Raw genomic sequence first — 14,403 nt, 5'->3', positions numbered from 1 at the left:
ACCAAGGTCATCCTTTACTTGGAATAGTCTGTTCTTTGTCCATTTCTAAAATAAAAGAGTAAGGCCACATACACACATTCTTTTCACACAGGCATATCATCAGTACAAGGCATATCATAACTCAATACAAGAAGTTCTCTGAAAAAGACCACAGGTACTAAGTAAACTATCTATAAAATTTTCTGATACAAGTTAGGACTTGGACGTCTTGTGTCCTCTACGCTTTTACCTCAGTCTCTGGGCAGTCCCGGCATCAGGAGCTTTAGGAGCAGCCATCTCAAGAGACCTTAATCATTACATCTCGTTTCACTCTATACATCTACAAATGTGGCCTAAATGAGGCTTGAAATCGTATACTGATGTATACTTCAGCAAACTACTAGTCATGATACCGTAAGTACCGATGATAAAATGACGTACATCCTCCACATGTTAAAATAGGCCAATATACGTGCCACAGTTCCAAAAACTAACCAAACACTCAAGGTTTGGGACAAATATTAAGCAAAGCAGCAGAGCGGGCGCTGTTGAGTAAGACGTCTGATTTGAGACTCCTACAGCGTTTATGGTAATTGCTATATTATAACTCAATTTAGATTACCTTTTTGATATATTTACCCCTAGGGTATGTTGTTAAAGCTTTTTTCACCACTTGGACATATTATCATGGCTGGTAAAACATCTAAAACCCGTGCCACTGCGACCCAACAACCGAGGCTTGCTACACAGGTAGCGAGACCCCAGGGCTCCGTCTTCACACCTGCAGCTCCATTTCTCTGAGGGATGTCACGCAGGTAATTGATGCAGAGTCCCTTAAGCGAGAACTGCTATGCTCATTAAAGCAAGACATTGCTGACATTTTTAAAACCGAACTTTGAGCGGCACTGGGTGATGATTTGTCCACAATGAGAGCTGACCTACAATCAGTAAAAACATATCTGGCAAATGATAAGGCCACTTCAGATGCGGAGTTGGTTGCACTCAGAGGTACAGTGGGAGAAATGGGGGATTCTCTCTCCGTCTGTGCTGACTCACTTTACCACTGAGTTTGTTTCACTGCAAAATAAGTGAGGACCTCGGTCACGATGGAATAACATTAGGATAGTCGGAGTTCCTGAGGATACCGTCATCATCATTACAGTTGTTGCTACACTGCTTAAGGAAGCTTTTAAATTAGATGCAACACCGCTGTTAGACCGAGCACATACTGTAAAACCTCTCAGCCGAGGTCAAAACACGGTGAGCGACAAGATCAGATCCTTATAGGCTGCAGGCTTCTTGCTTAGGGCATGTCTTTCATTCTAACTTTAACTCTAAATCAAGAAATCAAGAGGAGTTGCTATTTTGAACAATATAAAATATTCAGTTTCTACCTACTGATGTTATTGCTGATAAAAATGACAGATACCTTACGGTCATAGGCATGATAATGCAAACAAAGGTGCTGCTGGTAAATTTCCATGCACCTAACTTTGATGACGTTGAATTCTCCAACAGATTACTTAGTAACATACCTCATTTACAGTAAATTCACATTTGATGATTTTTGGAGGTGATTTGAATTGTGTACTCATGCTAGATACACTCGTATGCAAATGTTTAAGAACCCCTGACAATTTTCAGGATTTTCATTTTATAAATATTTGGGTGTTTGGATCAGCAATTTCATTTTGATCTATCAAATAACTGAAGGACACTTCAGTAATATTTCAGTAGTGAAACGAGGTTTATTGGATTAACAGGAAATGCAGAATATGCATCAAAACAAAATTAGACAGGTGCATAAATTTAGGCACCCCAACAGAAAAATCACATCTATATTTAGTAGAGCCTCATAAAAATGCCTTTAGATGCTTCCTATAGCCTGTAATGAGTGTCTGGATGAATATATTTTGGACCAATCCTCCTTACAAAACATCTCCAGTTCAGTTAGATTTGATGGTTGCCGAGCATGGACAGCCCGCTTCAAATCACCCCACAGATCACTCTCATCACTCATTTTCTACCGCTTATCCGAACTACCTCGGGTCACGGGGAGCCTGTGCCTATCTCAGGCGTCATCGGGCATCAAGGCAGGATACACCCTGGACGGAGTGCCAACCCATCGCAGGGCACACACACACACTCTCATTCACTCACGCAATCACACACTACGGACAATTTTCCAGAGATGCCAATCAACCTACCATGCATGTCTTTGGACCGGGGGAGGAAACCGGAGTTCCCGGAGGAAACCCCCGAGGCACGGGGAGAACATGCAAACTCCACACACACAAGGCGGAGGCGGGAATCGAACCCCCAACCCTGGAGGTGTGAGGCGAACGTGCTAACCACTAAGCCACCGTGCCCCCCCCGGTACAACCAGTCACAAATATTTCCATTAGAGTGGAATTAGATCTCGAACTAAATACACCTGTTGGGTAACAGTATGCTAGTATGTAAACAGAACATATCAGGCAGCGTCATGAAAAAAGGGGAGTAGTCAAAGAAGAAAGTCCTGGGTAATGCTCAAAACATGATGCTACCACGAGCATGCTTCACTGAGTGAAAATGTTTTCCAGAATATCTGATGCTCAGACAGACCTCAATGCCTTCCTGCAGCTCTCTGATTCGGTGTCTCATGAACTCGACCTTCTCATTTGCCGCCCTTTTCTCTTCCTCTAACACTAATTTCTTTTGATACTCGGGAGCTACAAAGTGAAAACATAATGGTTAATGTATTTAATTGTCTTTACATAATCACACACCCAGACCCTGGGTAGATGTATCAAGAAAAAGCAACTGAACTAAAGTCGAACTACACTTCCTGGGTCTGGTTTTGTGAATGATTAATACCTGCAGTAACCATAATCAAATAAATACAGGAAGTTTTAAAGATGAAGGTTTAAAAATACAGGAAGTCATGCACGTACTGGATTCTGTGACCTTGTTGATGGATTTATAATAGTTGCTCTCATGATCATTGAACAGATGCATGGTGTTTTCCAGTGCCTTGTTTTCTTTCTCTGCCTTGCAGACCTTGGCGTCCAAATCGTCGTTCTTGCGCTGAAGCTCCTCCCTCTCTTGAGCCGCCTTCGAGACAGATCTCAGGCGTCATCGGGCATCAAGGCAGGATACACCCTGGACGGAGTGCCAACCCATCACAGGGCACACACACACACTCTCATTCACTCACACAATCACACACTATGGACAATTTTCCAGAGATGCCAATCAACCTACCATGCATGTCTTTGGACCGGGGGAGGAAACCGGAGTACCCGGAGGAAACCCCCGAGGCACGGGGAGAACATGCAAACTCCGCACACACAAGGCGGAGGTGGGAATCGAACCCCCAGAGGTGTGAGGCGAACGTGCTAACCACTAAGCCACCGTGCCCCCTCACCCCACAGATGTTCAATGATATTCAGGTCTGGCGACTGGGATGGCCATTCCAGAACATTGTACTTGTTCCTCTGCATAAATGCCAGAGTAGATTCTGAGCAGTGTTTTGGGTCATTGTCTTGTTGAAATATCCGGTTGAAATAACCTTTTTATCTCGTAACCGCAGAATCAGTAAAAATCATGATAAACAAAAGTGTAGAGTTAGCTAGAGATCTATCGCTAACATACCTACTGTACACAGAGCCCAGAACAAAAGAACCACTTCAGCTATTTCTGTCACTTTTCTACCTCTTTGATTCCTGCTATTTTCTGAGGAAACACATTAAGGGTCAAGTTTACAGTATTTATGGAACAAAGTGTATTTTCATTTTTTATGGTTCGTGTTAATCCCATTAATTAGGGCATTGGTGGCTCAGATGCTTTAGGCTCTGGGTTGTTGTTCGCAAGGGCAGGATTGCTCAAGATGCCACCTTTGAGGCCTTGAGCAAGGCCCTTAACCCTCTCTGCTCATATAATCTGAAGACAGAATACAAAGACTTCCTATATATTTCTGCACAAGTTTGGAAAACGAAAACACCTATATACAGACACATAATGAACCTCAAGGCTCTATTTTAGGCCCAGTGCTATTTTATAGAAACAATAATATTTTGCTTATATTGGGTACAACATGTTTTATACATACAGTACACAAAATTACTATATCACAGTACTTTTGAATTCTTGATTCTGATTGGCCAGAAAGAATTTAAAGATTTATATTAATGCACTTGCCCTGCGATGGGTTGGCACTCCGTCCAGGGTGTATCCTGCCTTGATGCCCAATGACGCCTGAGATAGGCACAGGCTCCCCGTGACCCGAGGTAGTTCGGATAAGCGGTAGAAGATGAATGAATGAATGAATGAATGAATGAATATTAATGCACTTTGATTTCATTTGATCCAAATCTTAGTTATTTTTTGTCTCTTCTCATAATTTTTGACAGAGAATACTGTTGAGGAAAAGTGTCAGAAAGCTTCCCAGGAAGTCAGACGTTTGTTCCTTTTTTATCTTGTCTACAGCTTGTCCAAGACATCACTGCATAATTTTCCTAAAACGTTTTATATAAATAAAATAAATAAACCGAGCAAGACCGATGCTTTGGTTTCATCATAGGTTTTTCTTATTTGATTTACCTGAGGTCTGTTTCTACTAGAGGGTGACACAGGAGTGGATTTTCAAACCTCTCCCATCCCACTCCCCAAAAAAAAAAAATCCCGTCCCATCCCAATCCCGCAAAAAATACTGGGGAAAATCCCATCCCGTCCCAATCCCAATCCCATCCCGTGACCCGCGGGAATCCCGAAAAAAAGTGAGCCCGACAGAGCCATTTTTTCCCCAGAGTAGTCGTTGCAGTGTGAGTTTCGGGTCCGACTCCATTTTCGCGGCTTCTGGAGAGTGCATGAAGAAGACGCCTTCTCTTATATTATTGGTGGTTGGCATACATTACTGCCACCAACTGTCCCGGGTGTGTGGAGCACGTCATTAATTTAACCAGCCATACCAAAGCAAACAGATTATTTTTTTATTTAGATCAAAGGTATATTTGTGTATTCCCGGTCCCGCCCACTCCCGCTGACATTTTTTCCTGTCCCGTTCCAGTCCCGTGATTAATAGTGATTTTGTTTCCCATCCCACTGGAATCCCGAAAAAATGTCAGCCTCTAGTTTCTACACACAAATAAAAAATATATAGATTACCACATATATTTATTGAATACTTAAATGGGCAGATATGACTCAAAATGTACAGTTTAATGTAATGGCAAAACAAACGACAAAAAAAATAGAAGTAGGAGCAAAACAAGAAGATCCTGCGTGTAGTACAAAACTCTAACTTGACAATGATTTTGCCGTATTTTTTCCATACAAAGCATGTTCCCCAAAGATATCTTTCTCAGTCCACATCACCCTTCTATATCTTCCAGGAAACATTTGGATGGACAACAGGGAAAAATGCAAAAAAAAAAAAAAAAAAAAAAAAGGCTTGGTCTTTTAAATAAAACGCAACATTTCTGTGCGCGATCAGTCATCTAAGAAGTCGTCGTCCAGGTTGACGTCTGTAGTGTCGATGTCGTCCAGATCCATGTTGTCCAGATCGTCCTCTAGTTCCTCCAGAGTCTATAAGCAAAGCGAAAGCATGAATTTTAGAACTATTATAATAGATTTAAAACACAAACAGGAATGAGTGAACATGTTTCTTTAATATTATGCTTCTAATGGCTAAACTTCACACACACGTTAATTAACAGTTATAGTGTAACAGTTGCACACCTTTTCTCTGAACATTGTCATGTCATCCATCTCTTTTTTAACAGGTTCTGGTTTTGGAGGAGCCGCACTAGCTACCGGTGCAGCTACAGGAGTAGGCGTGACTGCGGGTACGGGTTCAGCTTCTTCTGTAGCTTCCTCTGGGTCAGCAGTCTGCTGTGAAAACACACAAATGCACACAGAGATTACATCCAACTCTTACATCTGGAGTGCGACACTATAAATCAGAAATAGCTGGGAAAACGTGCAAGAAATACAATTCACAATAAAAGGGATCAGGATTTAGCTTCATAAAAATATCCTTTATGTAACAACAAAGCGTCTCATACACTTGTAATAGTGCCATATTTTCCGTAGGGCTCAGAGAAGCAAAAAATGTAAATGAAATATTTGTGCAATTGTATCAACGAACCTTTGTATTGGTGTGAGGTAAGCCTTTGGGTTCATAGCCACTCGCTTCTTCTAGCACGTTCCGCTCCTCATTGGCCTAAACAGACAAGGAACCAGAGAGTAAGAGAACTGGATAAATCTTGCTTTTCAGTGAGATCAAATAATAGGTTTTCTCAGACATTACATATTATTATTATTTTAGACCACAACACGTTTAAGGCTCGATTATGATTGGTCGGAAGTGGATTCATTAACAGTTAAAGATGGCTATGATGATAGCAGTGTGTGTGAAGCTCTCTGACCGTGACCAGTGGATAGTCGGTGGCCGGTCTGCTATTTCCCAGGCAGGTCTCTCTTAGGTACTGCTCAGCCACGAAAGCCTCTTTCAGCCCAGGGAACAGGTTCTCGTATTCGGTGGGGTCGGCCAGCGACTCTGCGGCTTTCTGGTTCACCTTTGCCAGGCTCTCTCTCCACAGCTTTACCACTCTGGTAGCATGAAACAACAACCAGCATATTCACACAATCCTTCAATGTGATCACTGTTGTTGAATCTTTACTGCCTGATGCATAACCTTAAAATGGTAAAGATTAGATTGGCCACTAGTTGGCAGCAGTGTGTTGAAATGAGAGAAAGGAGGCATCCAGAGTGTTGGGATATCAAGAACATATTGTACAATGTTATTAAATCCTCCAGCTTTCCCATTTTCATAATTAAGTGATAAACCAATAGTATATTAATACTGTGTACGGTGTTAAGAAGTGAGCAAGTGAGGAACCTGGACACTTGGCTGGGCAGGTAGGTGCGAGCAAGGAAGGCGGCCTCAGGCAAGCGGTTGGTCCTAATCAAAAGTTCCAGACACTGGTCCAACCTTAGGGCAGAAACATTTAACGTATATAGAAGTTCATAAAGTTCAGATGTTCGTAATGCTCGGTCCACATGATCTAGAGTGGCCTGTAGAGCAGAGTGTCTATAAGATGACTTTCTTAGAGAACTATTCAGTAAAAATAATTTAAAATAAACATTAAAAACATTTATATGACTTTATAAGAAAATGCTTCAATGCATGACCTTCAAATGTGGCTATTCATGGGAGAAAAAAAAAAACACACTCACTTCCCCTGCAAGAAGTAGGTCATGAAGGCAACGTTGTTCTTGCCGTCACGTTCAGCACCCTCAGCCAGTTTGCTCACCATAGCACCATTGCCAGAGGCTGTAGCCAACAGCAGCAGGCCTCCATAGTCCTGGGCGTGATGAAGGCACTCCTGTGCCAAGCCAAACTGGCACTTACTGATAGCCAGCTCTGCCAGCTGCTTCCACTTTTGCTCAGACTACAGAGACAGAGAAATTAATACATCATCTGACTCCGCCCATAAAGATATATCTTTTTTATTGGTCTACCCTGAAGGTCTTACCTCTGCTTCTACTGCTAGCTGGTAGCCAATCTTCAGTTCCCCTAGTTGTAGAGCGAGCTCAAACCTGTGCTCTGGGTCAGTGGACACGGCCAGTGCCTGCTGTTTGAAACCCTACAAAAATGACACGTGATTGAAACCAAGCCCTTTTTATTTTTTTTTAGATGAGAAACAAGTTAATTCATGCAGCACATATGTGAATTCACACCTGTTTCTCTAGGAAGTGGGCCACCCTGGTCCTCTGCTCTTTTGGAATAGTGGGGAGCACTTTGTCAGCCATAGAGAAGTCGCGCCGCATGACGGCCGTCTGGTACTCCAACACTGACACCAGCAGCGAGTAACTGACGATGTTCAGCTCCTTGTCACCCAGGTACAGGCGGTCATCTTTAGGGATGTAGCCCAGCAGGTACATGGTCCTGAGGAGATCAGAGGCTTCGTTTATTAAGTGCAAAGAGAAAAGGAGAGAACTGACAACTTTCTGCTTCTACCACATTTAAGAGAACAGAATGAAACGTCTGTTGAAACGCACCTATCCAGGTGAGCAATGGTGACGATCTCTCCTCCAACAAAGTAGTTCAGCCGGTTGACAGAGCTGGTGTAGATGAAGCAGTCTCCCACCCACAGACCTGTCTTTACAATCTCCTGTATCTCACCTTGGACCTACACACACACAGAGCAATTAGCATTCTTGATATAATAGTACTTTGAGATATGAGCATCAAAAGATACGCTTGGTGCATCCTTCATTTGGAACGACAAGTATTTAATAATATAGAAAACGATGAATAGCAAACCTCAAAAGCATCCTCAATGCCATCTTCAGTAACCCCTTCATTGGACTCCTGTGACGCAGCCACTTTGTCTGCCATGTAGCGCAGGATGAAGAACGACTCCTCTGTGGCGATGCACACCAGCTCTCCAGAGTCTGACCAGAAGATCTGAACACGCACATGAGAAAATTACGATCATGTCTGACGCTGGAATGCTGAGCTGCGTATAGTGATACTTAAAAATGGTAAGATGCAAGATCTACATGTTTGGGCTGGATTTCGATGCGCCGTATCAGCTCTGTATTTTCCCAGTCGTAGAAAGCCAAGCCGTTTACGGACCTGACGCCCAGCAGAAAGCCGCCGTAGACACCTGACAGGAAGAAAAAAATTAATTTAATTAACGTGTACTTAGAGTTACGCCTCACAGAGCTTTGTCACTGAAATGTTACTTAACCCAGAACTTTCCTGAATCTTACCCTCGGCTCCAAAGTCAGGCTTGAAGGACTTCTTCTCCTTAAAGTTCTTGAAGATTTTCACCACGCTGCTGCTCTCTCTGATTGCATACCTGTGTATAAGAACAAGATTTCTTACACTTGGCCTTTTTTACACTACAATTCCCTGTTTAGAAAAGTCTGGATAAATGAAGACGAATTGTTTTGATGCTATAAATAATGTACTTCAATGCAGTATCATTATGTTGCATTTCATTGCTACGAATTAATAGAATTAATGACTCAGACTCTCAAAGTGTTGAGTGAACACACGTCTTGTCGTTAAATGAGATGGGAAAAGTGAAAAAGCGGTCGGTTATAATCTGTATGCGCTCATCATAACATACTTCCAGATTCTTGTGTCAGTGTTAATGTGAGCAGGATAAAACGAAGAACACTTACTCAGAAGAATCATGGGCCCAGACAAACTCCTGCGCCGAGCCGAAGCTCTTGTTCCTCAGAGCCATGGCTGTGTAGATGATGTACTCTCCGTCTCCGCATACCACCACAAACCTGGCAACATTATGGTGACAGACATTAATTGGTTCTACAGATTAATTAAAAAAATAAAATAAAATAATAATAATAATAATAATAATAATAACATTGCTTAGAAAATAAGTGTGATGATGTACAAACTGACCTTCCGTTAGGGTTGTGCTGAATAGTCTGGGGGTAGATTTCACAACTGCCCATGTCTTTGACAGCTAGTGGCAGCCTCTCTCCGTCTTTAATCTCCGTGTCCCCCATGGCCTTCAGGTTCGCCTGCTGTACCTCCGAATGCTTGGCCCAGATAATCTTACCGTTGGTGTCCATGGACATGGCAGGCTCCTCACGACCAAGCTAAAGGGGCGCGGAAAAATAAATAAACCACACATTAAGTAACAGTACGCAGGGAACATTAAGATATTATACTAGTATGATACCTTCACGTCTTGTGTATTACCTTAATAATAATGCTGCCCTCGTCGTAACCAAGCGCGATGTTGTTGGAACCGCGCAGGCCACACACGCACCACACCCTCTCCATGCCGTAGTTCAGCGTGTTCTCCAGGCGGTAGGTGCTCGAGTGCCAGATACGTACAGTACCTAAACACAGGTAAACAGAAGGGATCTAAATAACAAAAGTTCATTCTTATAAGTGATTGTTTTAAATTTACAGCATTTATCAGACCCTCTTATCCAGAGTGACTTACATTTTTTTTTTATTTCAGTTTATACACCTGAGCAATTGAGGGTTAAGGGCCTTACTCAGGGGCCCTGCAGTGGCAACTTCCCTGCAGTGGACCTGGGATTCGAACCAATGACCTTCCGATCAGTAGTCGAACACCTTAACCACTGAGCTACCACATCCCACATGTTTTAAACATGACTATTATTCGCGACCGTACCATCCTCGGATCCTGTAACGATGATCGGCAGCTCGGGGTGGAAGCTGACGCAGGACACGTTCTGGGCGTGACCCTCTAGTGTTTGCACACACGTCTTATTCTAAGGAGAAAAAGATGATAGAACCGGGAGAGGCATGAGCTTGGATACAGAAGAGATAGATATAGATCGATCGATCGATAGATAGATAGATAGATAGATAGATAGATAGATAGATAGATAGATAGATCACCTATCACTCACCTGATAGTCCCAGATCTTCACCAGCCTGTCGTCAGCACCAGAAATGAGATACGGCTTATCTCCGCCACTGTAATAATCAATGCAGTTAACGCCTTTCTCGTGTCCCTCCAGAGTGAAGTTGGGTGATGAGGAACCCAGTTGCCACACCTTAAATATCACAGGAGGGGAAAAAAAATGTCTCAATACCACAATGGCTCACAAGCTATGGGTTGTGTCTCTTCTTTTAAATACTCTTCTTTTATGATCGACCCGTACCTTTACAGATATTAGAAATATCAAAGATGAAGTTTGCGTGCTAATATATTGATAGGTTACATTAAGAGTCACATCCAGACAAGACAGATTTCATTTAATTGAATATTTTTCCACTACATTTTATAGTACTACATATTAAATGGATCAAGAAAACGTATCAGGATATCAAGGCTTTGTGCTTCAGAATGTCAAAATCAGGAGTTCTTGGGTACAAAATCACCTTGATGGTTCTATCCAGTGACGCACTCGCAAACTGGTTGTTGTCTTTAGGGTTGATGACAATCTGCATGACATAGTGTGTGTGGCCCTCAAACACTTGACTGCACGACCATTTCTTCTCCCAGTCCCACAGCTTAATGAGCATGTCATCTGAACACACACACACAGAGTTTGACTATGTCAAACATTTACACTGTAGTATTTACATAAAGACTGTAGCTGTAGACATATACACATACATACCACTGCTAGTGAGGATGTAGGGCTGAGTAGGATGCACGGCGAAGCATCGGATGTAATCTGAATGCGCCTCGAACATGTGAACCCGTTCCAACGTGTTGTAGTTGAAAACTCGGATCTGCATGTCATCCTAGTAGACAGAGACCGGCACGGATTTATCAGAATTTTGCATTGTGCAAATACATATTTGAAACAATTTGTAAGCAACATTACTTACTGCTCCGGTTATGACCCAGTTCTTCCGGGCGACAAACTTTGCAGCTCTTACTGGCACGTCACACACTTCAAATGTCTTCACCAAGGTCTGCGATAGTACAGAAGAATAATATTCAATGAGAGAGTGTGTAGAACTGTAGAACTGCTCTACTCTATGTTTGATTTGAATCGTGAATGCAACAGATCTGAGCTCACTTGTGTTTCGTGGTTCCAGACGCACACGCTGCCGTTGTAGAGACTGGCCAGCATCCATGGCTCGGTGGGATGGAGATCCACGCTTTTGACTCGGTCTGACCGAGCTGTAAGCTTGCGCTTGATGTCCAGCCTGAGAGGCTTGAGGAAATAAAAATGTGAACGGTGAAACACAATGTGTGGACTCGACCCACAAATACACTTTAGGACAAATACACTCGAGATTAAGCCACAATTTTACCAGCATTACATTACATGAAACGTCCATCATGCAAGAGCTGTTACTATGGAAACAATAACACCCTGAAAGCAAGCGCATTAATATAATCCTGTGATTCGCCTCATTCTCGTCTCTACCTTCAGAGCTAACGTTAAACGACCAATTTTGCTTCCTTCGAGTCAGAGATAAAGCTGTTAAGACTTTAGCTCCTAGGTAACACAGCAAAAGGAACGTATTTATTTTGTCGTGTAATTCGACAAACAGAAACCAAGAGAATTCTATTTATATCTATCTCTGTAATATAAGTGATATCAGGAACTTGATTTATGGTGCACTGCAAAACCTGGCAAGCCAAATATCTGGCTTGGAGCAAAATAATCTGGATTCTCTTTTTATTATCCTTGGAGAGTTTAACAGAGGAAAACTAACACTTGAACTTCCCAAATACAGACAGCATATTAATTGTCCCACAAGGGAGAAAAATACACTGGATCATTGCTACACAATTCTTAAGGATGCATATCGCTCTGTACCCAGGGCAGCCTTGGGGTTACTCTGATCACTGCTTGGTTCATCTTATTCCAACATACAGGCAGAAACTGAAAACTTCTAAGCCTGTAGTGAAAACACTGAAGAGATCAACCAGTGAGGAAAAGCAAGAACTACAAGACTGTATTGACTGCACTGATTGGAGTATCTTTGAGGCTGGAACTGACATCCTGGATGAACTGACTGACACTGTGACGTCTTACATCGGTTTTTGTGAAGACGTGTGTGTGCCAACTAAAACATTCTGTAAATACAGTAACAACAAGCCGTGGTTCACAGCCAAACTGAAAAAAACTTTGACATGCCAAGGAAGACGCCTACAGAGAGGAGGACAAAGCAATGTATAAGCAGGCCAGGAACCTACTGATAAAAGAGATCAGAATAGCCAAAAGTAGCTATTCTGAAAAGCTGATTTCAGCTAACAACCCTGCAAGATATAAGAAGCTCATACTCATACTGTCTATATTGTATCACATCATCTGTATTGTCTTATATAGTCTGTATTATCTTGTCTTGTACGTTTGATATTCACAAACAGCTGGAACCGTATTCCTTGTGTGTGTCAACATCAACACACTTGGCCAATAAACCTGATTCTGAAATCAGCCATTTTCTGTTGCACCTTAACATTGAGCATTAAACGCTCCAAACTATACCAAAGTACTGCATACAAACACAAATACATCTATACCAGAATCATCTATACCTAATCGGTTGATATTATTATTATTATTATTGTTGTTGTTGTTGTTTTTCTTCATATAGTTATGAAAGAACGTTCACCAGCTAACTAAATAAAAGCAGAGTAGGCTAAGAAGCTAGTTAGCAAGCAAGCTAAGACGCTAAGAGGCTAATACATGAATTAACTGACTGCGAACAGTTTCCAAATGACATGTCCCTTAAAAATTAAGAATTTTTATAATTGTTCAGACGGAAGCACCAAGAAAAAAAAATGAGAGAGAGAGAAAGAGAGAGAAGAAAACCCAAGTCACAGCAATATTAGCATTAGCACTACTGTTAGCGTTAGCATTAGCACTAATGTTAGCATCCCGTCTATGTGGCGCTACAGCCTCCGCTAGTTTAGCACCGCTAGCTGTGCTGCTAACTCCATTAGCTACATATATAATTGTGATTAAATGAATACCAGCACGGTTGCACTCACCATGTCTGCTCTTGTTGCGCTTTTCTCTTATAACTGATGTTGCGACGCCGCTTGACACAAGTTTTCTCTACACGGCAAATCTGACGTGGAACTTCCTGAAACGTGTTGTCGGAAGTGTTGACGTGGAAATAGAGAGCATTATGGGAAAGTTCTTGAGAGCTACAGTTTACCTCACGGTAACTCAAAAACAGTCCTTACAGTAGTGGTTAATGGTGAAATAGTTCATTCACAAAACTACTCGCGTACTTTTCGGAGAAACTCGTACACTGTCATTCTTTCTGATCGAGAGGAAAGTGTTTTCTCTGGGAAGACATTCATTGTCTGTGATCTGGGGCAGGGGGAGACGTGTTATGCAGTGGGGAAGTACTACCAAAAAGTGAAACATACGGAAGCGTATTGCATTCACTTGAGTAAAAAAAAAAATCTACTCTGTTTTTCTGAATTAACGACTTAATTATCTCAGAATTATGAGATAATTTTTCATGAATAAAAAGTTTTTTGCTCTGTTTTTCTGAATTAACGACTTAATTATCTCAGAATTATGAGATAGTTTTTAAAAACTATCTCATAATTCTGAGATAATTAAGTCGTTAAGTCGTTTCAGTCGTTTCAGTTTTTTCCTGAAAAACTTTTTGCTCTGTTTTTCTGAATTAACGACTTAATAGTTTATGAGATAGTTTTTTATTATGAGATAGTTTTTAAAAACTATCTCATAATTCTGAGATAATTAAGTCGTTAAGTCGTTTAAGTCGTTTCAGTTTTTTCCTGAAAAACTTTTTGCTCTGTTTTTCTGAATTAACGACTTAATTATCTCAAAATTATGAGATAATTTTTCATGAATAAAAAGTTTTTTGCTCTGTTTTTCTGAATTAACGACTTAATTATCTCAAAATTATGAGATAATTTTTCATGAATAAAAAGTTTTTTGCTCTGTTTTTCTGAATTAACGACTTAATTATCTCA

The 14,403-nt window shown here is 41.5% G+C and overlaps 1 protein-coding gene across 2 annotated transcripts; it reads right to left on the bottom strand.

Moving 5' to 3' along the window:
• Window positions 1-5,116: 5,116 nt before the first annotated feature.
• Window positions 5,117-13,585, bottom strand: copb2 (COPI coat complex subunit beta 2). Of its 2 annotated transcripts, none has more exons than XM_060873904.1 (22): window positions 13,441-13,585; window positions 11,513-11,650; window positions 11,319-11,405; window positions 11,105-11,231; window positions 10,863-11,011; window positions 10,388-10,534; window positions 10,147-10,246; window positions 9,702-9,844; window positions 9,399-9,598; window positions 9,158-9,268; window positions 8,741-8,829; window positions 8,528-8,634; window positions 8,289-8,432; window positions 8,024-8,154; window positions 7,703-7,910; window positions 7,498-7,608; window positions 7,199-7,413; window positions 6,861-6,953; window positions 6,387-6,570; window positions 6,107-6,181; window positions 5,698-5,850; window positions 5,117-5,544 (listed from the first exon to the last, which is right to left on the bottom strand). In XM_060873904.1, the coding sequence occupies exons 1-22, from the start codon at window positions 13,441-13,443 to the stop codon at window positions 5,449-5,451; spliced, it is 2,811 nt and encodes a 936-aa protein (XP_060729887.1). In that variant the 5' UTR covers window positions 13,444-13,585; the 3' UTR covers window positions 5,117-5,448. The 2 variants fall into 2 exon arrangements, with proteins under 2 accessions (XP_060729887.1, XP_060729888.1); XM_060873905.1 differs by having other exon boundaries at window positions 5,698-5,847.
• Window positions 13,586-14,403: the final 818 nt, after the last annotated feature.

Source organism: Tachysurus vachellii, chromosome 7, assembly GCF_030014155.1.
Source record: "Tachysurus vachellii isolate PV-2020 chromosome 7, HZAU_Pvac_v1, whole genome shotgun sequence".
Taxonomy (NCBI): Eukaryota; Metazoa; Chordata; class Actinopteri; order Siluriformes; family Bagridae; genus Tachysurus; species Tachysurus vachellii.
Note: the sequence above shows the minus strand (reverse complement) of the source record. Positions and strands in the feature narration are given on the sequence as shown.

What these genes read in the sequence shown, in the direction of transcription:
- copb2 (XM_060873904.1), bottom strand. An exon ending in ACTGGGTCATAACCGGAGCA is followed by an intron (nt 11,232 to 11,318) that starts GTAAGTAATGTT and finishes TCTGTCTACTAG; the next exon opens with GATGACATGCAGATCCGAGT. An exon ending in AGGGCAGCATTATTATTAAG is followed by an intron (nt 9,599 to 9,701) that starts GTAATACACAAG and finishes GCGCCCCTTTAG; the next exon opens with CTTGGTCGTGAGGAGCCTGC.